Raw genomic sequence first — 27,319 nt, 5'->3', positions numbered from 1 at the left:
TATTACTGGGGATACCCTGCAGGGTGTGCGGGTATTACTGGGGATACCCTGCAGGGTGTGCGGGTATTACTGGGGATACCCTGCAGGGTGTGCGGGTATTACTGGGGATACCCTGCAGGGTGTGCGGGTATTACTGGGGATACCCTGCAGGGTGTGCGGGTATTACTGGGGATACCCTGCAGGCTGTGCGGGTATTACTGGGGATACCCTGCAGGGTGTGCGGGTATTACTGGGGATACCCTGCAGGGTGTGCGGGTATTACTGGGGATATCCTGCAGGGTGTGCGGGTATTACTGGGGATACCCTGCAGGGTGTGCGGGTATTACTGGGGATACCCTGCAGGCTGTGCGGGTATTACTGGGGATACCCTGCAGGGTGTGCGGGTATTACTGGGTATACCCTGCAGGGTGTGCGGGTATTACTGGGGATACCCTGCAGGGTGTGTGGGTATTACTGGGGATACCCTGCAGGGTGTGCGGGTATTACTGGGGATACCCTGCAGGGTGTGCGGGTATTACTGGGGATACCCTTCAGGGTGTGCGGGTATTACTGGGGATACCCTGCAGGGTGTGCGGGTATTACTGGGGATACCCTGCAGGGTCTGTGGGTATTACTGGGGATACCCTGCAGGGTGTGCGGGTATTACTGGGGATACCCTGCAGGGTGTGTGGGTATTACTGGGGATACCCTGCAGGGTGTGCGGGTATTACTGGGGATACCCTGCAGGGTGTGCGGGTATTACTGGGGATACCCTGCAGGGTGTGTGGGTATTACTGGGGATATCCTGCAGGGTGTGCGGGTATTACTGGGGATACCCTGCAGGGTGTGTGGGTATTACTGGGGATACCCTGCAGGGTGTGCGGGTATTACTGGGGATACCCTGCAGGGTGTGCGGGTATTACTGGGGATACCCTGCAGGGTGTGCGGGTATTACTGGGGATACCCTGCAGGGTGTGCGGGTATTACTGGGGATACCCTGCAGGGTGTGCGGGTATTACTGGGGATATCCTGCAGGGTGTGCGGGTATTACTGGGGATACCCTGCAGGGTGTGCGGGTATTACTGGGGATACCCTGCAGGGTGTGCGGGTATTACTGGGGATACCCTGCAGGGTGTGCGGGTATTACTGGGGATACCCTGCAGGGTGTGCGGGTATTACTGGGGATATCCTGCTGGGTGTGCGGGTATTACTGGGGATACCCTGCAGGGTGTGCGGGTATTACTGGGGATACCCTGCAGGGTGTGCGGGTATTACTGGGGATACCCTGCAGGGTGTGCGGGTATTACTGGGGATACCCTGCAGGGTGTGCGGGTATTACTGGGGATACCCTGCAGGGTGTGCGGGTATTACTGGGGATACCCTGCAGGGTGTGCGGGTATTACTGGGGATACCCTGCAGGGTGTGCGGGTATTACTGGGGATACCCTGCAGGGTGTGCGGGTATTACTGGGGATACCCTGCAGGGTGTGCGGGTATTACTGGGGATACCCTGCAGGGTGTGCGGGTATTACTGGGGATACCCTGCAGGGTGTGCGGGTATTACTGGGGATACCCTGCAGGGTGTGCGGGTATTACTGGGGATACCCTGCAGGGTGTGCGGGTATTACTGGGGATACCCTGCAGGGTGTGCGGGTATTACTGGGGATACCCTGCAGGGTGTGCGGGTATTACTGGGGATACCCTGCAGGGTGTGCGGGTATTACTGGGGATATCATGCAGGGTGTGCGGGTATTACTGGGGATACCCTGCAGGGTGTGCGGGTATTACTGGGGATATCCTGCAGGGTGTGCGGGTATTACTGGGGATACCCTGCAGGGTGTGCGGGTATTACTGGGGATACCTTGCAGGGTGTGCGGGTATTACTGGGGATACCCTGCAGGGTAACCACTCGCTCTCTTCCCCCCTCCCCCCCGCTCTCTCTCCCCCCACCCCCTCGCTCTCTTCCCCCCTCCCCCTCGCTCTCTTCCCCCCTCCCCCCCGCTCTCTCTCCCCCTCCCCCCCGCTCTCTCTCCCCCTCCCCCCCGCTCTCTCTCCCCCTCCCCCCCGCTCTCTCTCCCCCTCCCCCCCGCTCTCTCTCCCCCTCCCCCCCGCTCTCTCTCCCCCTCCCCCCCGCTCTCTCTCCCCCTCCCCCCCGCTCTCTCTCCCCCCACCCCCTCGCTCTCTTCCCCCCTCCCCCCCGCTCTCTCTCCCCCCACCCCCTCGCTCTCTCTCCCCCCACCCCCTCGCTCTCTCTCCCCCCATCTCCCCCCCACACTATCTCTCTCTCCCGGCGCGCTCCCTCTCTCCCGGCGCGCTCCCTCTCTCCCGGCGCGCTCCCTCTCTCCCGGCGCGCTCCCTCTCTCCCCGCGCGCTCCCTCTCTCCCCGCGCGCTCCCTCTCTCCCCGCGCTCCCTCTCTCCCCACGCGCTCCCGGCATGCTCCCCACGCTCTCTCTTCCTGCAGCTGACGTCCGAGTGACCCAGAAGGGTTTTAACTTTGCCAAGAAGTATAACCTGCCGGTCTACTTCGTCTCCGCTGCTGATGGCACCAACGTAGTGAAGGTAACATGGGTTGCGACTACCACACTCTGTGCTGAGGCATGAAAGGGGTTAGGTTACCACCTGATCATCCATCAGCGTGTCACCCTGCGGTGGGAGGGAGGTGTCGGCGTGTCACCCTGCGATGGGAGGGAGGTCTCAGACTGCCACCCTGCGGCGGGAGGGAGGGGTCAGCGTGTCACCCTGCGGTGGGAGGGAGGGGTCAGCGTGTCACCCTGCGGTGGGAGGGAGGGGTCAGCGTGTCACCCTGCGGTGGGAGGGAGGGGTCGGCATGTCACCCTGCGGTGGGAGGGAGGTATAGGCGTGTCACCCTGCGGTGGGAGGGAGGGGTCAGCGTGTCACCCTGCGGTGGGAGGGAGTTGTCAGCGTGTCACCCTGCGGTGGGAGGGAGGGGTCGGCATGTCACCCTGCGGTGGGAGGGAGGTATAGGCGTGTCACCCTGCGGTGGGAGGGAGGGGTCAGCGTGTCACCCTGCGGTGGGAGGGAGGGGTCAGCGTTATCACCCTGCGGTGAGAGGTTTCAGCGTGTCCCATTTGCTGCTCCATCAGCTCTTCACGGATACCATAAAACTGGCCGTATCCTACAAGCAGAACTCGCGGGATTTCATGGACGAGGTGATGCAGGAGCTAGAGGTGAGTGTGCGCTCACTATCTCCTCTCTGTGTTGTGTGACGTCACCAGGCTCGTTCGCCCTTATTCGTTGAACAGCTCACATGGCGCGCCCATCGCGCGAAAAAACAAATTTGTTTGTCAGCTCAAAATTCTGCTGCGCGGTCGCTCGCGCACACTCTGGGCGGCCTTAGAGCGGTGCTGTCAGTTGTTCGAGCTGCGCTCACTAGAATCTCAGTCTTACATTTGTAACATTCGTCTTTGCGCGCTGTATATCCCGCTCTGCCTGTACGGTATATCTCCACTTGTAACATTCGTCTCTGCGCGGTGTATATCCCGCTCTGCCTGTACGGTATATCTCCACTTGTAACATGCGTCTCTGCGCGGTGTATATCCCGCTCTGCCTGTACGGTATATCTCCACTTGTAACATTCGTCTCTGCGCGCTGTATATCCCGCTCTGCCTGTACGGTATATCTCCACTTGTAACATGCGTCTCTGCGCGGTGTATATCCCGCTCTGCCTGTACGGTATATCTCCACTTGTAACATTCGTCTCTGCGCTGTATATCCCGCTCTGCCTGTACTGTATATCTCCACTTGTAACATTCGTCTCTGCGCGCTGTATATACCGCTCTGCCTGTACGGTATATCTCCACTTGTAACATGCGTCTCTGCGCGGTGTATATCCCGCTCTGCCTGTACGGTATATCTCCACTTGTAACATTCGTCTCTGCGCTGTATATCCCGCTCTGCCTGTACGGTATATCTCCGCTTGTAACATTCGTCTCTGCGCTGTATATCCCGCTCTGCCTGTACGGTATATCTCCACTTGTAACATTCGTCTTTGCGCGCTGTATATCCCGCTCTGCCTGTACGGTATATCTCCACTTGTAACATTCTTTTCTGCGCTGTATATCCCGCTCTGCCTGTACGGTATATCTCCGCTTGTAACATTCGTCTCTGCGCGGTGTATATCCCGCTCTGCCTGTACGGTATATCTCCGCTTGTAACATTCGTCTCTGCGCGGTGTATCCCGCTCTGCCTGTACGGTATATCTCCACTTGTAACATTCGTCTTTGCGCGGTGTATATCCCGCTCTGCCTGTACGGTATATCTCCACTTGTAACATTCGTCTCTGCGCTGTATATCCCGCTCTGCCTGTACTGTATATCTCCACTTGTAACATTCGTCTCTGCGCGCTGTATAAACCGCTCTGCCTGTACGGTATATCTCCACTTGTAACATGCGTCTCTGCGCGGTGTATATCCCGCTCTGCCTGTACGGTATATCTCCACTTGTAACATTCGTCTCTGCGCTGTATATCCCGCTCTGCCTGTACGGTATATCTCCGCTTGTAACATTCGTCTCTGCGCTGTATATCCCGCTCTGCCTGTACGGTATATCTCCACTTGTAACATTCGTCTTTGCGCGCTGTATATCCCGCTCTGCCTGTACGGTATATCTCCACTTGTAACATTCTTTTCTGCGCTGTATATCCCGCTCTGCCTGTACGGTATATCTCCGCTTGTAACATTCGTCTCTGCGCGGTGTATATCCCGCTCTGCCTGTACGGTATATCTCCGCGTGTAACATTCGTCTCTGCGCGGTGTATCCCGCTCTGCCTGTACGGTATATCTCCACTTGTAACATTCGTCTTTGCGCGGTGTATATCCCGCTCTGCCTGTACGGTATATCTCCACTTGTAACATTCGTCTTTGCACGCTGTATATCCCGCTCTGCCTGTACGGTATATCTCCACTTGTAACATTCGTCTCTGCGCTGTATATCCCGCTCTGCCTGTACTGTATATCTCCACTTGTAACATTCGTCTCTGCGCGCTGTATAAACCGCTCTGCCTGTACGGTATATCTCCACTTGTAACATGCGTCTCTGCGCGGTGTATATCCCGCTCTGCCTGTACGGTATATCTCCACTTGTAACATTCGTCTCTGCGCTGTATATCCCGCTCTGCCTGTACGGTATATCTCCACTTGTAACATTCGTCTTTGCGCGGTGTATATCCCGCTCTGCCTGTACGGTATATCTCCACTTGTAACATTCGTCTTTGCACGCTGTATATCCCGCTCTGCCTGTACGGTATATCTCCACTTGTAACATTCGTCTCTGCGCTGTATATCCCGCTCTGCCTGTACTGTATATCTCCACTTGTAACATTCGTCTCTGCGCGCTGTATAAACCGCTCTGCCTGTACGGTATATCTCCACTTGTAACATGCGTCTCTGCGCGGTGTATATCCCGCTCTGCCTGTACGGTATATCTCCACTTGTAACATTCGTCTCTGCGCTGTATATCCCGCTCTGCCTGTACGGTATATCTCCGCTTGTAACATTCGTCTCTGCGCTGTATATCCCGCTCTGCCTGTACGGTATATCTCCACTTGTAACATTCGTCTTTGCGCGCTGTATATCCCGCTCTGCCTGTACGGTATATCTCCACTTGTAACATTCTTTTCTGCGCTGTATATCCCGCTCTGCCTGTACGGTATATCTCCGCTTGTAACATTCGTCTCTGCGCGGTGTATATCCCGCTCTGCCTGTACGGTATATCTCCGCTTGTAACATTCGTCTCTGCGCGGTGTATCCCGCTCTGCCTGTACGGTATATCTCCACTTGTAACATTCGTCTTTGCGCGGTGTATATCCCGCTCTGCCTGTACGGTATATCTCCACTTGTAACATTCGTCTTTGCACGCTGTATATTCCGCTCTGCCTGTACGGTATATCTCCGCTTGTAACATTCGTCTCTGCGCTGTATATCCCGCTCTGCCTGTACGGTATATCTCCGCTTGTAACATTCGTCTTTGCGCGGTGTATATCCCGCTCTGCCTGTACGGTATATCTCCACTTGTAACATTCGTCTCTGCGCGCTGTATATCCCGCTCTGCCTGTACGGTATATCTCCACTTGTAACATTCGTCTCTGCGCGGTGTATATCCCGCTCTGCCTGTACGGTATATCTCCACTTGTAACATTCGTCTCTGCGTGGTGTATATCCCGCTCTGCCTTTACGGTATATCTCCACTTGTAACATTCGTCTCTGCGCGGTGTATATCCCGCTCTGCCTGTACAGTATATCTCCACTTGTAACATTCGTCTCTGCGTGGTGTATATCCCGCTCTGCCTGTACGGTATATCTGCACTTGTAACATTCGTCTCTGCGCGGTGTATATCCCGCTCTGCCTGTACGGTATATCTCCACTTGTAACATTCGTCTCTGCGCGGTGTATATCCCGCTCTGCCTGTACGGTATATCTCCACTTGTAACATTCGTCTCTGCGCGCTGTATATCCCGCTCTGCCTGTACAGTATATCTCCACTTGTAACATTCGTCTCTGCGCGCTGTATCCCGCTCTGCCTGTACGGTATATCTCCACTTGTAACATTCGTCTCTGCGCGGTGTATATCCCGCTCTGCCTGTACGGTATATCTCCACTTGTAACATTCGTCTCTGCGTGGTGTATATCCCGCTCTGCCTGTACGGTATATCTCCACTTGTAACATTCGTCTCTGCGCGGTGTATATCCCGCTCTGCCTGTACAGTATATCCCCACTTGTAACATTCGTCTTTGCACGGTGTATATCCCGCTCTGCCTGTACGGTATATCCCCACTTGTAACATTCGTCTCTGCGCGGTGTATATCCCGCTCTGCCTGTACGGTATATCTCCACTTGTAACATTCGTCTCTGCGCTGTATATCCCGCTCTGCCTGTACAGTATATCTCCACTTGTAACATTCGTCTCTGCGCGCTGTATATCCCGCTCTGCCTGTACAGTATATCTCCACTTGTAACATTCGTCTCTGCGCGGTGTATATCCCGCTCTGCCTGTACGGTATATCTCCACTTGTAACATTCGTCTCTGCGCGATGTATATCCTGCTCTGCCTGTACGGTATATCTCCACTTGTAACATTCGTCTTTGCGCGGTGTATATCCCGCTCTGCCTGTACGGTATATCTCCACTTGTAACATTCGTCTCTGCGCGGTGTATCCCGCTCTGCCTGTACGGTATATCTCCACTTGTAACATTCGTCTCTGCGCGGTGTATATCCCGCTCTGCCTGTACGGTATATCTGCACTTGTAACATTCGTCTCTGCGCGGTGTATATCCCGCTCTGCCTGTACGGTATATCTCCACTTGTAACATTCGTCTCTGCGCGGTGTATATCCCGCTCTGCCTGTACGGTATATCTCCACTTGTAACATTCGTCTTTGCGCGGTGTATATCCCGCTCTGCCTGTACGGTATATCTCCACTAGTAACATTCGTCTTTGCGCGGTGTATATCCCGCTCTGCCTGTACGGTATATCTCCACTTGTAACATTCGTCTTTGCGTGGTGTGTATCCCGCTCTGCCTGTACGGTATATCTCCACTTGTAACATTCGTCTCTGCGCGGTGTATATCCCGCTCTGCCTGTACGGTATATCTCCACTTGTAACATTCGTCTTTGCGCTGTATATCCCGCTCTGCCTGTACGGTATATCTGCACTTGTAACATTCGTCTCTGCGCGGTGTATATCCCGCTCTGCCTGTACGGTATATCTCCACTTGTAACATTCGTCTCTGCGCGCTGTATATCCCGCTCTGCCTGTACGGTATATCTCCACTTGTAACATTCGTCTCTGCGCGGTGTATATCCCGCTCTGCCTGTACGGTATATCTGCACTTGTAACATTCGTCTCTGCGCGGTGTATATCCCGCTCTGCCTGTACGGTATATCTCCACTTGTAACATTCGTCTTTGCGCGGTGTATATCCCGCTCTGCCTGTACGGTATATCTCCACTTGTAACATTCGTCGCTGCGCGGTGTATATCCCGCTCTGCCTGTACGGTATATCTCCACTTGTAACATTCGTCTCTGCGCGGTGTATATCCCGCTCTGCCTGTACGGTATATCTCCACTTGTAACATTCGTCTCTGCGCGGTGTATATCCCGCTCTGCCTGTACGGTATATCTCCACTTGTAACATTCGTCTCTGCGCGGTGTATATCCCGCTCTGCCTGTACGGTATATCTCCACTTGTAACATTTGTCTTTGCGCGGTGTATATCCCGCTCTGCCTGTACGGTATATCTCTACTTGTAACATTCGTCTTTGCGCTGTGTATCCCGCTCTGCCTGTACGGTATATCTCCACTTGTAACATTTGTCTTTGCGCGGTGTATATCCCGCTCTGCCTGTACGGTATATCTCCACTTGTAACATTCGTCTCTGCGCGGTGTATATCCCGCTCTGCCTGTACGGTATATCTGCACTTGTAACATTCGTCTTTGCGCGGTGTGTATCCCGCTCTGCCTGTACGGTATATCTCCACTTGTAACATTCGTCTTTGCGTGGTGTGTATCCCGCTCTGCCTGTACGGTATATCTCCACTTGTAACATTCGTCTCTGCGCGGTGTGTATCCCGCTCTGCCTGTACGGTATATCTCCACTTGTAACATTCGTCTTTGCGCGGTGTATATCCCGCTCTGCTGTACGGTATATCTCCACTTGTAACATTCGTCTCTGCGCGGTGTATATCCCGCTCTGCCTGTACGGTATATCTCCACTTGTAACATTGGTCTCTGCGCGGTGTATATCCCGCTCTGCCTGTACGGTAGATCTTCACTTGTAACATTCGTCTTTGCGCGGTGTATATCCCGCTCTGCCTGTACGGTATATCTCCACTTGTAACATTCGTCTCTGCGCGGTGTATATCCCGCTCTGCCTGTACGGTATATCTCCACTTGTAACATTCGTCTCTGCGCTGTATATCCCCCTCTGCCTGTACGGTATATCTCCACTTGTAACATTCGTCTCTGCGCGGTGTATATCCCGCTCTGCCTGTATGGTATATCTCCACTTGTAACATTCGTCTCTGCGCGCTGTATATCCCGCTCTGCCTGTACGGTATATCTCCACTTGTAACATTCGTCTCTGCGCTGTATATCCCGCTCTGCCTGTACGGTATATCTCCACTTGTAACATTCGTCTTTGCGCGCTGTATATCCCGCTCTGCCTGTACGGTATATCTCCACTTGTAACATTCGTCTCTGCGCTGTATATCCCGCTCTGCCTGTACGGTATATCTCCACTTGTAACATTCGTCTCTGCGCGGTGTATATCCCGCTCTGCCTGTATGGTATATCTCCACTTGTAACATTCGTCTCTGCGCGCTGTATATCCCGCTCTGCCTGTACGGTATATCTCCACTTGTAACATTCGTCTCTGCGCTGTATATCCCGCTCTGCCTGTACGGTATATCTCCACTTGTAACATTCGTCTCTGCGCGCTGTATATCCCGCTCTGCCTGTACGGTATATCTCCACTTGTAACATTCGTCTCTGCGCGCTGTATATCCCGCTCTGCCTGTACGGTATATCTCCACTTGTAACATTCGTCTCTGCGCGGTGTATCCCGCTCTGCCGGTACGGTATATCTCCACTTGTAACATTCGTCTTTGCGCGGTGTGTATCCCGCTCTGCCTGTACGGTATATCTCCACTTGTAACATTCGTCTCTGCGTGGTGTATATCCCGCTCTGCCTGTACGGTATATCTCCACTTGTAACATTCGTCTTTGCGCGGTGTATCCCGCTCTGCCTGTACGGTATATCTGCACTTGTAACATTCGTCTCTGCGCGGTGTATATCCCGCTCTGCCTGTACGGTATATCTCCACTTGTAACATTCGTCTTTGCGCGGTGTATATCCCGCTCTGCCTGTACGGTATATCTCCACTTGTAACATTCGTCTTTGCGCGGTGTATATCCCGCTCTGCCTGTACGGTATATCTCCACTTGTAACATTCGTCTCTGCGCGGTGTATATCCCGCTCTGCCTGTGTGGTATATCTCCACTTGTAACATTCGTCTCTGCGCTGTGTATCCCGCTCTGCCTGTACGGTATATCTCCACTTGTAAAATTCGTCGCTGCGCGGTGTATATCCCGCTCTGCCTGTACGGTATATCTCCACTTGTAACATTCGTCTCTGCGCGGTGTATATCCCGCTCTGCCTGTACGGTATATCTCCACTTGTAACATTCGTCTCTGCGCGGTGTATATCCCGCTCTGCCTGTACGGTATATCTCCACTTGTAACATTCGTCTCTGCGCGGTGTATATCCCGCTCTGCCTGTACGGTATATCTCCACTTGTAACATTCGTCTCTGCGCTGTATATCCCCCTCTGCCTGTACGGTATATCTCCACTTGTAACATTCGTCTCTGCGCGGTGTATATCCCGCTCTGCCTGTACGGTATATCTCCACTTGTAACATTCGTCTCTGCGCGGTGTATCCCGCTCTGCCTGTACGGTATATCTCCACTTGTAACATTCGTCTCTGCGCTGTATATCCCGCTCTGCCTGTACGGTATATCTCCACTTGTAACATTCGTCTCTGCGCGCTGTATATCCCGCTCTGCCTGTACGGTATATCTCCACTTGTAACATTCGTCTCTGCGCGGTGTATATCCCGCTCTGCCTGTACGGTATATCTCCACTTGTAACATTCGTCTCTGCGCTGTATATCCCCCTCTGCCTGTACGGTATATCTCCACTTGTAACATTCGTCTCTGCGCGGTGTATATCCCGCTCTGCCTGTATGGTATATCTCCACTTGTAACATTCGTCTCTGCGCGCTGTATATCCCGCTCTGCCTGTACGGTATATCTCCACTTGTAACATTCGTCTCTGCGCTGTTTATCCCGCTCTGCCTGTACGGTATATCTCCACTTGTAACATTCGTCTTTGCGCGCTGTATATCCCGCTCTGCCTGTACGGTATATCTCCACTTGTAACATTCGTCTCTGCGCTGTATATCCCGCTCTGCCTGTACGGTATATCTCCACTTGTAACATTCGTCTCTGCGCGGTGTATATCCCGCTCTGCCTGTATGGTATATCTCCACTTGTAACATTCGTCTCTGCGCGCTGTATATCCCGCTCTGCCTGTACGGTATATCTCCACTTGTAACATTCGTCTCTGCGCTGTATATCCCGCTCTGCCTGTACGGTATATCTCCACTTGTAACATTCGTCTCTGCGCGCTGTATATCCCGCTCTGCCTGTACGGTATATCTCCACTTGTAACATTCGTCTCTGCGCGCTGTATATCCCGCTCTGCCTGTACGGTATATCTCCACTTGTAACATTCGTCTCTGCGCGGTGTATCCCGCTCTGCCGGTACGGTATATCTCCACTTGTAACATTCGTCTTTGCGCGGTGTGTATCCCGCTCTGCCTGTACGGTATATCTCCACTTGTAACATTCGTCTCTGCGTGGTGTATATCCCGCTCTGCCTGTACGGTATATCTCCACTTGTAACATTCGTCTTTGCGCGGTGTATCCCGCTCTGCCTGTACGGTATATCTGCACTTGTAACATTCGTCTCTGCGCGGTGTATATCCCGCTCTGCCTGTACGGTATATCTCCACTTGTAACATTCGTCTTTGCGCGGTGTATATCCCGCTCTGCCTGTACGGTATATCTCCACTTGTAACATTCGTCTTTGCGCGGTGTATATCCCGCTCTGCCTGTACGGTATATCTCCACTTGTAACATTCGTCTCTGCGCGGTGTATATCCCGCTCTGCCTGTGTGGTATATCTCCACTTGTAACATTCGTCTCTGCGCTGTGTATCCCGCTCTGCCTGTACGGTATATCTCCACTTGTAAAATTCGTCGCTGCGCGGTGTATATCCCGCTCTGCCTGTACGGTATATCTCCACTTGTAACATTCGTCTCTGCGCGGTGTATATCCCGCTCTGCCTGTACGGTATATCTCCACTTGTAACATTCGTCTCTGCGCGGTGTATATCCCGCTCTGCCTGTACGGTATATCTCCACTTGTAACATTCGTCTCTGCGCGGTGTATATCCCGCTCTGCCTGTACGGTATATCTCCACTTGTAACATTCGTCTCTGCGCTGTATATCCCCCTCTGCCTGTACGGTATATCTCCACTTGTAACATTCGTCTCTGCGCGGTGTATATCCCGCTCTGCCTGTACGGTATATCTCCACTTGTAACATTCGTCTCTGCGCGGTGTATCCCGCTCTGCCTGTACGGTATATCTCCACTTGTAACATTCGTCTCTGCGCTGTATATCCCGCTCTGCCTGTACGGTATATCTCCACTTGTAACATTCGTCTCTGCGCGGTGTATATCCCGCTCTGCCTGTATGGTATATCTCCACTTGTAACATTCGTCTCTGCGCGCTGTATATCCCGCTCTGCCTGTACGGTATATCTCCACTTGTAACATTCGTCTCTGCGCTGTATATCCCGCTCTGCCTGTACAGTATATCTCCACTTGTAACATTCGTCTTTGCGCGCTGTATATCCCGCTCTGCCTGTACGGTATATCTCCACTTGTAACATTCGTCTCTGCGCTGTATATCCCGCTCTGCCTGTACGGTATATCTCCACTTGTAACATTCGTCTCTGCGCGGTGTATATCCCGCTCTGCCTGTATGGTATATCTCCACTTGTAACATTCGTCTCTGCGCGCTGTATATCCCGCTCTGCCTGTACGGTATATCTCCACTTGTAACATTCGTCTCTGCGCTGTATATCCCGCTCTGCCTGTACGGTATATCTCCACTTGTAACATTCGTCTCTGCGCGCTGTATATCCCGCTCTGCCTGTACGGTATATCTCCACTTGTAACATTCGTCTCTGCGCGCTGTATATCCCGCTCTGCCTGTACGGTATATCTCCACTTGTAACATTCGTCTCTGCGCGGTGTATCCCGCTCTGCCTGTACGGTATATCTCCACTTGTAACATTCGTCTTTGCGCGGTGTGTATCCCGCTCTGCCTGTACGGTATATCTCCACTTGTAACATTCGTCTCTGCGTGGTGTATATCCCGCTCTGCCTGTACGGTATATCTCCACTTGTAACATTCGTCTTTGCGCGGTGTATCCCGCTCTGCCTGTACGGTATATCTGCACTTGTAACATTCGTCTCTGCGCGGTGTATATCCCGCTCTGCCTGTACGGTATATCTCCACTTGTAACATTCGTCTTTGCGCGGTGTATATCCCGCTCTGCCTGTACGGTATATCTCCACTTGTAACATTCGTCTTTGCGCGGTGTATATCCCGCTCTGCCTGTACGGTATATCTCCACTTGTAACATTCGTCTCTGCGCGGTGTATATCCCGCTCTGCCTGTGTGGTATATCTCCACTTGTAACATTCGTCTCTGCGCTGTGTATCCCGCTCTGCCTGTACGGTATATCTCCACTTGTAACATTCGTCTTTGCGCGGTGTATATCCCGCTCTGCCTGTACGGTATATCTCCACTTGTAACATTCGTCGCTGCGCGGTGTATATCCCGCTCTGCCTGTACGGTATATCTCCACTTGTAACATTCGTCTCTGCGCGGTGTATATCCCGCTCTGCCTGTACGGTATATCTCCACTTGTAACATTCGTCTCTGCGCGGTGTATATCCCGCTCTGCCTGTACGGTATATCTCCACTTGTAACATTCGTCTCTGCGCGGTGTATATCCCGCTCTGCCTGTACGGTATATCTCCACTTGTAACATTTGTCTTTGCGCGGTGTATATCCCGCTCTGCCTGTACGGTATATCTCTACTTGTAACATTCGTCTTTGCGCTGTGTATCCCGCTCTGCCTGTACGTTATATCTCCACTTGTAACATTTGTCTTTGCGCGGTGTATATCCCGCTCTGCCTGTACGGTATATCTCCACTTGTAACATTCGTCTCTGCGCGGTGTATATCCCGCTCTGCCTGTACGGTATATCTTCACTTGTAACATTCGTCTCTGCGCGGTGTATATCCCGCTCTGCCTGTACGGTATATCTCCACTTGTAACATTCGTCTCTGCGCTGTATATCCCGCTCTGCCTGTACGGTATATCTCCACTTGTAACATTCGTCTCTGCGCGGTGTATATCCCGCTCTGCCTGTACGGTATATCTCCACTTGTAACATTCGTCTCTGCGCGGTGTATCCCGCTCTGCCTGTACGGTATATCTCCACTTGTAACATTCGTCTCTGCGCGCTGTATATCCCGCTCTGCCTGTACGGTATATCTCCACTTGTAACATTCGTCTCTGCGCGCTGTATATCCCGCTCTGCCTGTACGGTATATCTCCACTTGTAACATTCGTCTCTGCGCGCTGTATATCCCGCTCTGCCTGTACGGTATATCTCCACTTGTAACATTCGTCTCTGCGTGGTGTATATCCCGCTCTGCCTGTACGGTATATCTCCACTTGTAACATTCGTCTCTGCGCGGTGTATCCCGCTCTGCCGGTACGGTATATCTCCACTTGTAACATTCGTCTTTGCGCGGTGTGTATCCCGCTCTGCCTGTACGGTATATCTCCACTTGTAACATTCGTCTCTGCGTGGTGTATATCCCGCTCTGCCTGTACGGTATATCTCCACTTGTAACATTCGTCTTTGCGCGGTGTATCCCGCTCTGCCTGTACGGTATATCTCCACTTGTAACATTCGTCTCTGCGTGGTGTATATCCCGCTCTGCCTGTACGGTATATCTCCACTTGTAACATCCGTCTCTGCGCGGTGTATCCCGCTCTGCCTGTACGGTATATCTCCACTTGTAACATTCGTCTTTGCGCGGTGTATATCCCGCTCTGCCTGTACGGTATATCTCCACTTGTAACATTCGTCTCTGCGCGCTGTATATCCCGCTCTGCCTGTACGGTATATCTCCACTTGTAACATTCGTCTCTGCGCGGTGTATATCCCGCTCAGCCTGTACGGTATATCTCCACTTGTAACATTCGTCTCTGCGCTGTGTATATCCCGCTCTGCCTGTACGGTATATCTCCACTAGTAACATTCGTCTTTGCGCGGTGTATATCCCGCTCTGCCTGTACGGTATATCTCCACTTGTAACATTCGTCTCTGCGCGCTGTATATCCCGCTCTGCCTGTACGGTATATCTCCACTTGTAACATTCGTCTCTGCGCGGTGTATATCCCGCTCTGCCTGTACGGTATATCTCACTTGTAACATTCGTCTTTGCGCGGTGTATATCCTGCTCTACCTGTACGGTATATCTCCACTTGTAACATTCGTCTTTGCGCGGTGTGTATCCCGCTCTGCCTGTACGGTATATCTCCACTTGTAACATTCGTCTTTGCGTGGTGTGTATCCCGCTCTGCCTGTACGGTATATCTCCACTTGTAACATTCGTCTTTGCGCGGTGTGTATCCCGCTCTGCCTGTACGGTATATCTCCACTTGTAACATTCGTCTTTGCGTGGTGTGTATCCCGCTCTGCCTGTACGGTATATCTCCACTTGTAACATTCGTCTTTGCGCGGTGTATATCCTGCTCTACCTGTACGGTATATCTCCACTTGTAACATTCGTCTTTGCGCGGTGTGTATCCCGCTCTGCCTGTACGGTATATCTCCACTTGTAACATTCGTCTTTGCGTGGTGTGTATCCCGCTCTGCCTGTACGGTATATCTCCACTTGTAACATTCGTCTCTGCGCGGTGTATATCCCGCTCTGCCTGTACGGTATATCTCCACTTGTAACATTCGTCTTTGCGCTGTATATCCCGCTCTGCCTGTACGGTATATCTGCACTTGTAACATTCGTCTCTGCGCGGTGTATATCCCGCTCTGCCTGTACGGTATATCTCCACTTGTAACATTCGTCTCTGCGCGCTGTATATCCCGCTCTGCCTGTACGGTATATCTCCACTTGTAACATTCGTCTCTGCGCGGTGTATATCCCGCTCTGCCTGTACGGTATATCTGCACTTGTAACATTCGTCTCTGCGCGGTGTATATCCCGCTCTGCCTGTACGGTATATCTCCACTTGTAACATTCGTCTTTGCGCGGTGTATATCCCGCTCTGCCTGTACGGTATATCTCCACTTGTAACATTCGTCGCTGCGCGGTGTATATCCCGCTCTGCCTGTACGGTATATCTCCACTTGTAACATTCGTCTCTGCGCTGTGTATATCCCGCTCTGCCTGTACGGTATATCTCCACTAGTAACATTCGTCTTTGCGCGGTGTATATCCCGCTCTGCCTGTACGGTATATCTCCACTTGTAACATTCGTCTCTGCGCGCTGTATATCCCGCTCTGCCTGTACGGTATATCTCCACTTGTAACATTCGTCTCTGCGCGGTGTATATCCCGCTCTGCCTGTACGGTATATCTCCACTTGTAACATTCGTCTTTGCGCGGTGTATATCCTGCTCTACCTGTACGGTATATCTCCACTTGTAACATTCGTCTTTGCGCGGTGTGTATCCCGCTCTGCCTGTACGGTATATCTCCACTTGTAACATTCGTCTTTGCGTGGTGTGTATCCCGCTCTGCCTGTACGGTATATCTCCACTTGTAACATTCGTCTCTGCGCGGTGTATATCCCGCTCTGCCTGTACGGTATATCTCCACTTGTAACATTCGTCTTTGCGCTGTATATCCCGCTCTGCCTGTACGGTATATCTGCACTTGTAACATTCGTCTCTGCGCGGTGTATATCCCGCTCTGCCTGTACGGTATATCTCCACTTGTAACATTCGTCTCTGCGCGCTGTATATCCCGCTCTGCCTGTACGGTATATCTCCACTTGTAACATTCGTCTCTGCGCGGTGTATATCCCGCTCTGCCTGTACGGTATATCTGCACTTGTAACATTCGTCTCTGCGCGGTGTATATCCCGCTCTGCCTGTACGGTATATCTCCACTTGTAACATTCGTCTTTGCGCGGTGTATATCCCGCTCTGCCTGTACGGTATATCTCCACTTGTAACATTCGTCGCTGCGCGGTGTATATCCCGCTCTGCCTGTACGGTATATCTCCACTTGTAACATTCGTCTCTGCGCGGTGTATATCCCGCTCTGCCTGTACGGTATATCTCCACTTGTAACATTCGTCTCTGCGCGGTGTATATCCCGCTCTGCCTGTACGGTATATCTCCACTTGTAACATTCGTCTCTGCGCGGTGTATATCCCGCTCTGCCTGTACGGTATATCTCCACTTGTAACATTTGTCTTTGCGCGGTGTATATCCCGCTCTGCCTGTACGGTATATCTCTACTTGTAACATTCGTCTTTGCGCTGTGTATCCCGCTCTGCCTGTACGGTATATCTCCACTTGTAACATTTGTCTTTGCGCGGTGTATATCCCGCTCTGCCTGTACGGTATATCTCCACTTGTAATATTCGTCTCTGCGCGGTGTATATCCCGCTCTGCCTGTACGGTATATCTCCACTTGTAACATTCGTCTTTGCGCGGTGTATATCCCGCTCTGCCTGTACGGTATATCTCCACTTGTAACATTCGTCTCTGCGCTGTGTATCCCGCTCTGCCTGTACGGTATATCTCCACTTGTAACATTCGTCTTTGCGCGGTGTATATCCCGCTCTGCCTGTACGGTATATCTCCACTTGTAACATTCGTCTCTGCGCGGTGTATATCCCGCTCTGCCTGTACGGTATATCTCTACTTGTAACATTCGTCTTTGCGCTGTGTATCCCGCTCTGCCTGTACGGTATATCTCCACTTGTAACATTTGTCTTTGCGCGGTGTATATCCCGCTCTGCCTGTACGGTATATCTCCACTTGTAATATTCGTCTCTGCGCGGTGTATATCCCGCTCTGCCTGTACGGTATATCTGCACTTGTAACATTCGTCTCTGCGCTGTGTATCCCGCTCTGCCTGTACGGTATATCTCCACTTGTAACATTCGTCTCTGCGCTGTATATCCCGCTCTGCCTGTACGGTATATCTCCACTTGTAACATTTGTCTTTGCGCGGTGTATATCCCGCTCTGCCTGTACGGTATATCTCTACTTGTAACATTCGTCTTTGCGCTGTGTATCCCGCTCTGCCTGTACGGTATATCTCCACTTGTAACATTTGTCTTTGCGCGGTGTATATCCCGCTCTGCCTGTACGGTATATCTCCACTTGTAATATTCGTCTCTGCGCGGTGTATATCCCGCTCTGCCTGTACGGTATATCTGCACTTGTAACATTCGTCTTTGCGCGGTGTGTATCCCGCTCTGCCTGTACGGTATATCTCCACTTGTAACATTCGTCTTTGCGTGGTGTGTATCCCGCTCTGCCTGTACGGTATATCTCCACTTGTAACATTCGTCTCTGCGCGGTGTGTATCCCGCTCTGCCTGTACGGTATATCTCCACTTGTAAAATTCGTCTTTGCGCGGTGTATATCCCGCTCTGCCTGTACGGTATATCTCCACTTGTAACATTCGTCTCTGCGCGGTGTATATCCCGCTCTGCCTGTACGGTATATCTCACTTGTAACATTCGTCTCTGCGCTGTATATCCCGCTCTGCCTGTACGGTATATCTCCACTTGTAACATTCGTCTCTGCGCGGTGTATATCCCGCTCTGCCTGTACGGTATATCTCCACTTGTAACATTCGTCTTTGCGCGGTGTATCCCGCTCTGCCTGTACGGTATATCTCCACTTGTAACATTCGTCTTTGTGCGGTGTATATCCCGCTCTGCCTGTACGGTATATCTCCACTTGTAACATTCGTCTTTGCGCGGTGTATCCCGCTCTGCCTGTACGGTATATCTCCACTTGTAACATTCGTCTTTGCGCGGTGTATATCCCGCTCTGCCTGTACGGTATATCTCCACTTGTAACATTCGTCTCTGCGCTGTGTATCCCGCTCTGCCTGTACGGTATATCTCCACTTGTAACATTCGCTCTGCGCGGTGTATATCCCGCTCTGCCTGTACGGTATATCTCCACTTGTAACATTCGTCTCTGCGCGCTGTATATCCCGCTCTGCCTGTACGGTATATCTCCACTTGTAACATTCGTCTCTGCGCGGTGTATCCCGCTCTGCCTGTACGGTATATCTCCACTTGTAACATTCGTCTTTGCGCGGTGTATATCCCGCTCTGCCTGTACGGTATATCTCCACTTGTAACATTCGTCTTTGCGCGGTGTATATCCCGCTCTGCCTGTACGGTATATCTCCACTTGTAACATCCGTCTCTGCGCGCTGTATATCCCGCTCTGCCTGTACGGTATATCTCCACTTGTAACATTCGTCTCTGCGCTGTGTATATCCCGCTCTGCCTGTACGGTATATCTCCACTTGTAACATTTGTCTCTGCGCGGTGTATCCCGCTCTGCCTGTACGGTATATCTCCACTTGTAACATTCGTCTTTGCGCGGTGTATATCCCGCTCTGCCTGTACGGTATATCTCCACTTGTAACATTCGTCTCTGCGCTGTATATCCCGCTCTGCCTGTACGGTATATCTCACTTGTAACATTCGTCTCTGCGCGGTGTATATCCCGCTCTGCCTGTACGGTATATCTCCACTTGTTACATTCGTCTCTGCGCGGTGTATATCCCGCTCTGCCTGTACGGTATATCTCCTCTTGTAACATTCGTCTCTGCGCGGTGTATATCCCGCTCTGCCTGTACGGTATATCTCCACTTGTAACATTCGTCTCTGCGCGGTGTATTTCCCGCTCTGCCTGTACGGTATATCTCCACTTGTAACATTCGTCTTTGCGCGGTGTATATCCCGCTCTGCCTGTACGGTATATCTCCACTTGTAACATTCGTCTCTGCGCGGTGTATATCCCGCTCTGCCTGTACGGTATATCTCCTCTTGTAACATTCGTCTCTGCGCGGTGTATATCCCGCTCTGCCTGTACGGTATATCTCCTCTTGTAACATCCGTCTTTGCGCGGTGTATATCCCGCTCTGCCTGTACGGTATATCTCCACTTGTAACATTCGTCTCTGCGCGGTGTATATCCCGCTCTGCCTGTACGGTATATCTCCACTTGTAACATTCGTCTCTGCGCTGTATATCCCGCTCTGCCTGTACGGTATATCTCCACTTGTAACATTCGTCTCTGCGCGGTGTATATCCCGCTCTGCCTGTACGGTATATCTCACTTGTAACATTCGTCTCTGCGCTGTATATCCCGCTCTGCCTGTACGGTATATCTCCACTTGTAACATTCGTCTCTGCGCGGTGTATATCCCGCTCTGCCTGTACGGTATATCTCCACTTGTAACATTCGTCTCTGCGCGGTGTATATCCCGCTCTGCCTGTATGGTATATCTCCACTTGTAACATTCGTCTCTGCGCTGTATATCCTGCTCTGCCTGTACGGTATATCTCCACTTGTAACATTCGTCTTAGAGACAATTTTTTTCTGTAGAGCGATACGAAATGCACTCGCATTCAGTGACTTAAACGCCTTGAGTCTCGCATGCTCTCCCTCTTCTTCTATGTATATGTGTTAAGATCAGTTACGTGGTGTAAATCTTTAATTACATGAAGAACTATAAGAACAGTGAGTATCTAGTTACAAACATCTGTATAAATAAAGGCCCATAACAATAAACAGATCTCTAATGAAAGATTTTCACCATGTACCTGTTTCTCTCTGTCTCTATATGTCACACCTGTGAGTGCGTGACCTGCATAGGGGACAAGGAGGTAATTAACCCCTTACTCAATCGCAATCAGATCTATCCTCTGCCACCACCCGAGAATTATGTAAAATATGTAATTTATATATCTGCCAGGGTCTCAGGTCCCTGTGTATTGTAGAAAAACAATGCACTTCACACACACAAAACTGTTGTAGCAAAATGTGTCTGAAAATGTAAATGCTCTCTACAAAGTGCACAACAGTTCATTCAGATCACAAAGCCTCCCTTATTAAAGGTTTTAATATATAAAAATTACAGAGGGAAAAAAAATTACAAGAACATACAGTTAAAATAAATGCAGAACAGTTTCTTAAAATGATAACGTGATGTTTGTTTTATCGTGTGTCATAGGTCTTTCCCAGACAGTTCACAGGAGTAGAAGACAATTCACGTGTTCTGATCCCAAAACTCAACTCTGTTGAATTCTCCCTTTTTTTATATTACTTGGGCGAGACTCTTGTACCATTTCTCCCACGTTGAACCAGCATAAGACACTCCCCTTCCGTACAGCCGATCTCCTGACATTTTTATGACTTACGCACCCCTTACACAGACTGTGTGTGTGTGTGTGTGTGTGTGTGTGTGTCTGTGTGTTACGATTTGATTTGTCTAATCGCAAGAGTGACTGGTATTCTCTGGTTACTCTTATAAATTGCTGTTAGGCCCATCATTTCTTCGAGTCCTCCAACTAAGCGTGACCTGTTTGTCACCTCTCTCTGGCACGCACAGGGGGATCTTAGGAATGTTAGTTTCCTTTTGAGGCTGACAGCCCAGGACCTGGTGATCGTCGTGTGTGTGTCACAGGAGACCAGGGTTATTAGCACCCTTTTATTCCGGGATCATGTGATTTGAGCAAAACAAGGGGGTAAAATAAATTGTAATTTATTCCAGGAAAAGACATACACACAATGTAACACACATACACACAATGTAACACACATACACACAATGTAACACACATACACACAATGTAACACACATACACACAATGGATCACACATACACACAATGTAACACACATACAAACAATGGATCACAATATGCAATAGAAAATACGCTTACTGGGGTCTTGGCTAACGAACTATACTTTTCCAGTCCAAATGGCTACAAAATGAAGTCTGTACGAGTCCTTTCCAATGTCCGGGAGGTACTCACAAAAGTCCTGGAACGCAGATCGGCGCAATTCAGCCGCGACCACTACGTTCTATTTTCAGAACTTGGCCCCTGAAAAGCGGGACTTAGAAAATTTCTTGCCTTGAAAACTCTGAAGCCGGCTCGCGTCTATTTCTCGCAGAGCATCTTTTTGGGTTCTTGTATTTGCCGCTGGTGGTTTGGCGCTTAGAATCTGAGGTCATGATTGGCTGCAAGGTTTCTTATTTCTTATAGGTTTTGGAGTCCCATTCACAAAACACTACAGCCAATCAGCGCGTGGGAATTCCTCTGCCAGCCAATCACCGATTTGCTGGTATTCTGAACCCGGGCACCGATCTCAATTCTGCTAAGGGGCATGCGCCAACCTGGCAGCTCTGCCTCGTGGTATATTGAGCCCCCCGCTGTGCCAGGTTCTTCCAAGTCTGGGGCTGGGCAAATGGTGGCCGGAAAGCCCTTTGTTATACCAGAACGTGGGTACTTGAGTAACTCCAGTACCCCGCCTGTTCTAACACCTTGGCATCCCTGAGGCTTTCAAGTCCGGGACCTGACCAGACACATCTCGCTATCGCTAATCTCCATCTCTATGTAACGCTTGTGCTCCCTTTCACAAGCCAAAACGAGGAGGAGGACCCGGTAACGAGGTTGGGAAGCCGGAGTAGACACGAGGTAAGATAAAGTTGCCGCTCAGCTGGGGAGCGGTGCACGTCGCGCGTGCGAGAAGCGCGACACGTCCGGAGGAGTGGAGCCAGGCTCTGTGGCACAGCTGAGCCAGCTGCACATGCGCGCGTTCTCTGTTAGCAGAGCGGAGACGTGCGCACTCAGGCACCAGCGCGGGTTGTGAGATGTCACAGGTAAGAAGGAAAGGTAGGGCAGAGTCAAGAGCACAAGGTTACAATGGTTGGTTGCTTCCTGGAGGACGTTCAGCCTCCTTAAAGGCATAGTGCCAGTAACTGAAGAGAAAAGCAATACTAAATTCAACGTAAGGGTTTTTTTTAGTTAAATGCTTTGGCCAAAGTATTATAAGCCTGCTACAACATCAAGGTAAACCCTATTCAGCAGGTCCTACACTACCCGCACGGTAAACTATACCTCAGTAAAGGAAAGAGGAATGTCCCAGTCTTCCGGAAAGCCAAAGGAGAGTAAGTAGAGGTCCAGAGGAAATCCAAGCAGGAACAGCATGCAATGACGGCAACAGGCATAGATTACTGGAGTAGTATTTTTGCATGACCCAGGGCAGTAGCAACTGCCTGTTATTTAAGGAGCAGCAGCAGCTGTTGACAATGAGTCAGTGAGGCTTACTTCCTGTCGGGAGGAAGAGGGCAGGGTTTGCCAGAAAGCAAGATGGCGTCACTTGCCTCAGTATGCTTGAAGTCACTTCCTGTTGTTGAGATAAGGCAGGGGGCGGAGTGGAGGCACGGGTTCACGAACAAGAATTAGAGAGTCTTGACTCTGCAGCTGGAGAATGGCGCACGCCATCACGTGTATACACCGCGCGCAAGAGATGCGCAACGCGACCAGGGGTGGGCCGAGCTCCGTTGCACACGTAGAAGAACCGCGGGTGCGTGTGCACTCTGTAAGGAGAGGAGACTCTAGAATACTTTGGTATACAGAGAAGTTCATGGTCGACTCAATGACTGCAAGGTTCCCTGGTCCTGTGACTGCAAAACAAGCCCAAATCATCACCCTTCCACCACCCTGCTTGACAGTAGGTATGAGGTGTTTGTGCTGATATGCTGTGTTTTGTTTTCACCAAACGTGGCATTGTGCATTATGGCCAAACATCTCCACTTTGGTCTCGTCTGTCCAAAGGACATTGTTCCAGAAATCTTGTGGTTTGTTCAGATGCAACTTTGTAAACCTAAGCCGTGCTGCCACGTTCTTTTTAGAGAGAAGAGGCTTTCTCCTGGCAACCCTTCCAAACAAACCATACTTGTTCAGTCTTTTTCTAAATGTACTGTCATCAACTTTAACATTTAACATGCTAACTGAGGCCTGTAGAGTCTGAGATGTAACTCTTGGGTTTTTTGCAATTTCTCTGAGCATTGCACGGTCTTACCTTGGGGTGAATTTGCTGGGACGTCCACTCCTGGGAAGATTGGCAACTGTCTTGAATGTTTTCCATTTTTGAATAATCTTTCTCACTGTCGAATAATGGATTTTACATTTTTTGGAAATTGCCTTATAACCCTTCCCAGATTGATGGGCAGCAACAATTGCTTCTCTAAGATGATTGCTGATGTCTTTCCTCCTTGGCATTGTGTTAACACACATCTGAATGCTCCAGACCAGCAAACTGTTAAAACTTCGTCTTTTATAGAGGTGGTCGCATTTGCTGATGATGAATTAATCAAGGGCATTTGATTAGCAGCACCTGTCTGCTACTTGGCATCTTAATTCCTATGGAAGCAGTAAGGGTGTACTTAGTTTTTCACACATGGCTTCTCCATTTTGGCTTTATTTTTGTTAAATAAATCATGACACGGTGTAATATGTCATGTGATGTTGTTCATCTGAGGTTGTATTTACCTAATTTTAAGACCTGCTAAGGAACATATGATTGTTATTATGTCCTGATATGTAAAGCCATAGAATTCAAAGAGGGTGTACTTTCTTTTTCACACAACTGTGTGTGTGTGTGTGTGTGTGTGTGTGTGTATTATTTTTTCACTTTTAGTGACACCACCCCCCCTCCCCCAAATTAAGACCTCTTTGTAGATCACTACAGACAGAGGAAGGATCTTGACCCGTCAAACGCAATATCTTGTATTTTTACGACAAACGGTAACCACATTAACCTCTGAAGAACCAGATTAAATAAATTACTTTATATTCCTCATCATTTTCGTGTGTGTGTGTGTTTCATAAGGAGAAAACGCAAGATTCAAGGCGTTTCGTTCCCTGAACGCGAGTGCATTTATTATCGCTCTACAGAAAGGTGTTTTTTCCCTGATATCTGCATTATTTGCGTCTCTCTCCTGGGTCGCGCTTGTCATTTTTGGAGCAAGCTGCAGTTGAGACCTACAGGAGGTTCAAGCAGGCGCAGCACCCGTAGGAGGCAATGGGAAGACAAAATCAGATCATTTCTAAGTGGTTTTCACTTAGGATTCTCTCTTTTCACATGAAGTCACTTTGTAATATCACTAGCACTATTGTTTTCTGTTATAGTCAGTCATTATATTGTCGCCATTATTCACTGACGTGTTTTTGAACCTCACCTTCTCACTATTGGTCTTCTGCTCATACAGAACTTTGAGCTGGAGAAGCAAGAGCCGGTGGCCACGTCGGATAAAGAGGAAGCATTGGAAGGCAACGAGACACCAAAACCTATGTGATATCACCACTAATCAGCTCTCATAGGACTGCTGGGCCCAGCGTTACGGCTACTGGACTTATATCCCCGAGACTGGCCAGCTCCACTATGGGAACCATGTCATCTCTAAGACATGAAGCTCGACATGAACAAACCAGACATGTCCAGAGTTCTTCAAAACTATTATTTGACAGTACTGATAACCAGCAGTCCTTCCAAGTGAGACAAGAACCAATCTATAAACTTGTGACTTAATCATATCCCAGAGACTGAACTCAGCCAACACTGTACCAGACCTGTTATCTGACATTACTGACCCATAGACACTCTGATACACAATTATATCCCAGATACGTATATCACAAGTACGGGCCAGCAGTGACTTGATATGTTCTTGATACTGAGTCCAGTATTTCCAGCACCAGATTTATCCCTGCGAATGGGCCGTCTCCTTTACAATACTTAATCACAGACCCAGTGATACGGTTATTAGACTGTTATCCATGATTCTGTGAGCTCAGCTATGAGACGCAATCATCTCTCTAAGCATTAAGGAGCCAGGTGTTCCCTCCACCATCTTATCCATGACTGGTCCATCACTAGGATGTCATTCTCTCCCAAAGACTAGGCATGACAGACTGACCACAGAGAGACTGTCTTTTCTAACCAGATACAACAACCAAACCGTTAAACCTTCAGCTGTTCGAGGGCTTAGTAATGCGCTGACGGCCCTCTGGTATAATGAAGGGTGTACTCCCCAAAACCCGACGTTACGTCCACAACTGAGCACAGGTGCCCCCTGCCCATCTGTGACTGGTCATAGCCCAATATCACTGAGCCTGACATGACCCCAACTTCATGCAACAAAGGCTCACATCACATGTATCCTACACCATTATAACCTCTCCTGGGCACATGGCCAATGATGGGAGAGACCGTGTGCAGCTGTGTGTTCCACGTGTGGGGTCACTGCGGGTCATATTCCTGCTCCGTTCTGCCGGAGTTGTGTGTAAGTAGCAGATTTATCTTTAAATATTAAATTATTCTCAAATTTAGCAAGGTGCTGAATGTTCCTCGGGTGTGGCAGAGGGCGGTACCACTGCAAGCTGCAGGGGAGCAAGATGTACCACTGCAAGGGGGAAAGGAGGGCGGGGGACAGTCAACAAGATGTACAGCTTTAAGAGAAAGGACTGTACCACTGCGAGCAGGAGGAGTGTGGTGGGACAAGGTAGTAGGCTGTAACACTGGAGAAGGGAGGGGATACGGCTATACCACTGACGATTGCAGGTGGTCTAGGTCGTTTGGGTGCAACCAAAGTGCCGCCAGTGGTCCACTGCCACTACAAGTCAACACCGCGCAGGTCACTGCTTGAAATTTTGCTATGCACGCTCCGACGCCATCTTTAAATCTCAGTCACGTAAGTCCGCCACTCGTGAATGTCCTGTCGCTGTTCCCCCGTCATTCCTACTCACGGAATCAACTCCTGGAAGGCCGTGAGCTGAAAACGAGAAAGGACGTCCGCTATCTTATCAACCCACATGCTTCACCTTGAACCATATATTAAGATCCAGGCACTTTAGGACCAGCAACCTCCGAAGCAAGACCATCACCGGAGAAGACGCTGATAGCCCTTTCACGGCCTCCACCACGTCCATGTCTGTACGAAAGATGACCACCCTGTTGGCCAGTTCCGGTCCCCAAGAGCTCCAAGAACGTTAAGTACTCGATAAACTCCGGCTGTCCCCACTCTGGCCATCGCTCAGCGTACAATCGGCCCAGAAAATTTGCTCCAATACCCACGGATCCAGCCACATCCGTAAATAGCTCTATCTGCCCGCCGCTCTCCACCACTCCTTGTAATGCCAGCGTACGCCTGTTGTACCGCCCTAGGAATGTGTCCTACACTCGCAGATCACCCTTCACTTGCTTTGAAACCCTGATAAAGTGGTGCTGCGATTTTACCCCTGCCATCGCAAATACCAGTCGCCTTCCAAAGACCCTTCCCATTGGTATGATCCTGGTTGCGAAGTTGAGGTGGCCCAGCATGGACTGGAACCACCTCAGAGTGGTCTTGAACCACCTCAGAGTGGTCTTGAACCACCTCAGAGTGGGGCTTATCTTGAGCCCCATAAACTTACCAAAGCCCTTTAGCTCCTTCAGCTTCCCGGGCGGGAAACGGTACTCCATCTTCACCGTATCAGTTCCAATCCCCAGAAAGCTGGTGCATAGCGCTGTCCCCTCTGTCTTGTCCTGAT

The 27,319-nt window shown here is 50.5% G+C and overlaps 1 protein-coding gene across 3 annotated transcripts in view; it reads left to right on the top strand.

The window, feature by feature from the left end:
- The window catches only part of RABL2B (RAB, member of RAS oncogene family like 2B), a 93,019-nt gene extending 66,900 nt beyond the window's left edge, over nucleotides 1-26,119 (top strand). For all 3 annotated transcript variants that reach the window (XM_075599245.1, XM_075599244.1, XM_075599246.1), the window contains exons 7-9: nucleotides 2,441-2,538; nucleotides 3,084-3,167; nucleotides 25,000-26,119. In XM_075599245.1, coding sequence (XP_075455360.1) covers nucleotides 2,441-2,538; nucleotides 3,084-3,167; nucleotides 25,000-25,086 — 269 coding nt within the window. In that variant the 3' untranslated portion in view covers nucleotides 25,087-26,119. The remainder of the gene's footprint in view (nucleotides 1-2,440; nucleotides 2,539-3,083; nucleotides 3,168-24,999) is intronic.
- The last annotated feature ends 1,200 nt before the right edge of the window (nucleotides 26,120-27,319 follow it).

Source organism: Ascaphus truei, chromosome 5 (genome assembly GCF_040206685.1).
Source record: "Ascaphus truei isolate aAscTru1 chromosome 5, aAscTru1.hap1, whole genome shotgun sequence".
NCBI classification, from domain to species: Eukaryota; Metazoa; Chordata; class Amphibia; order Anura; family Ascaphidae; genus Ascaphus; species Ascaphus truei.
This window is presented reverse-complemented; position numbering and strand designations above follow the sequence as displayed.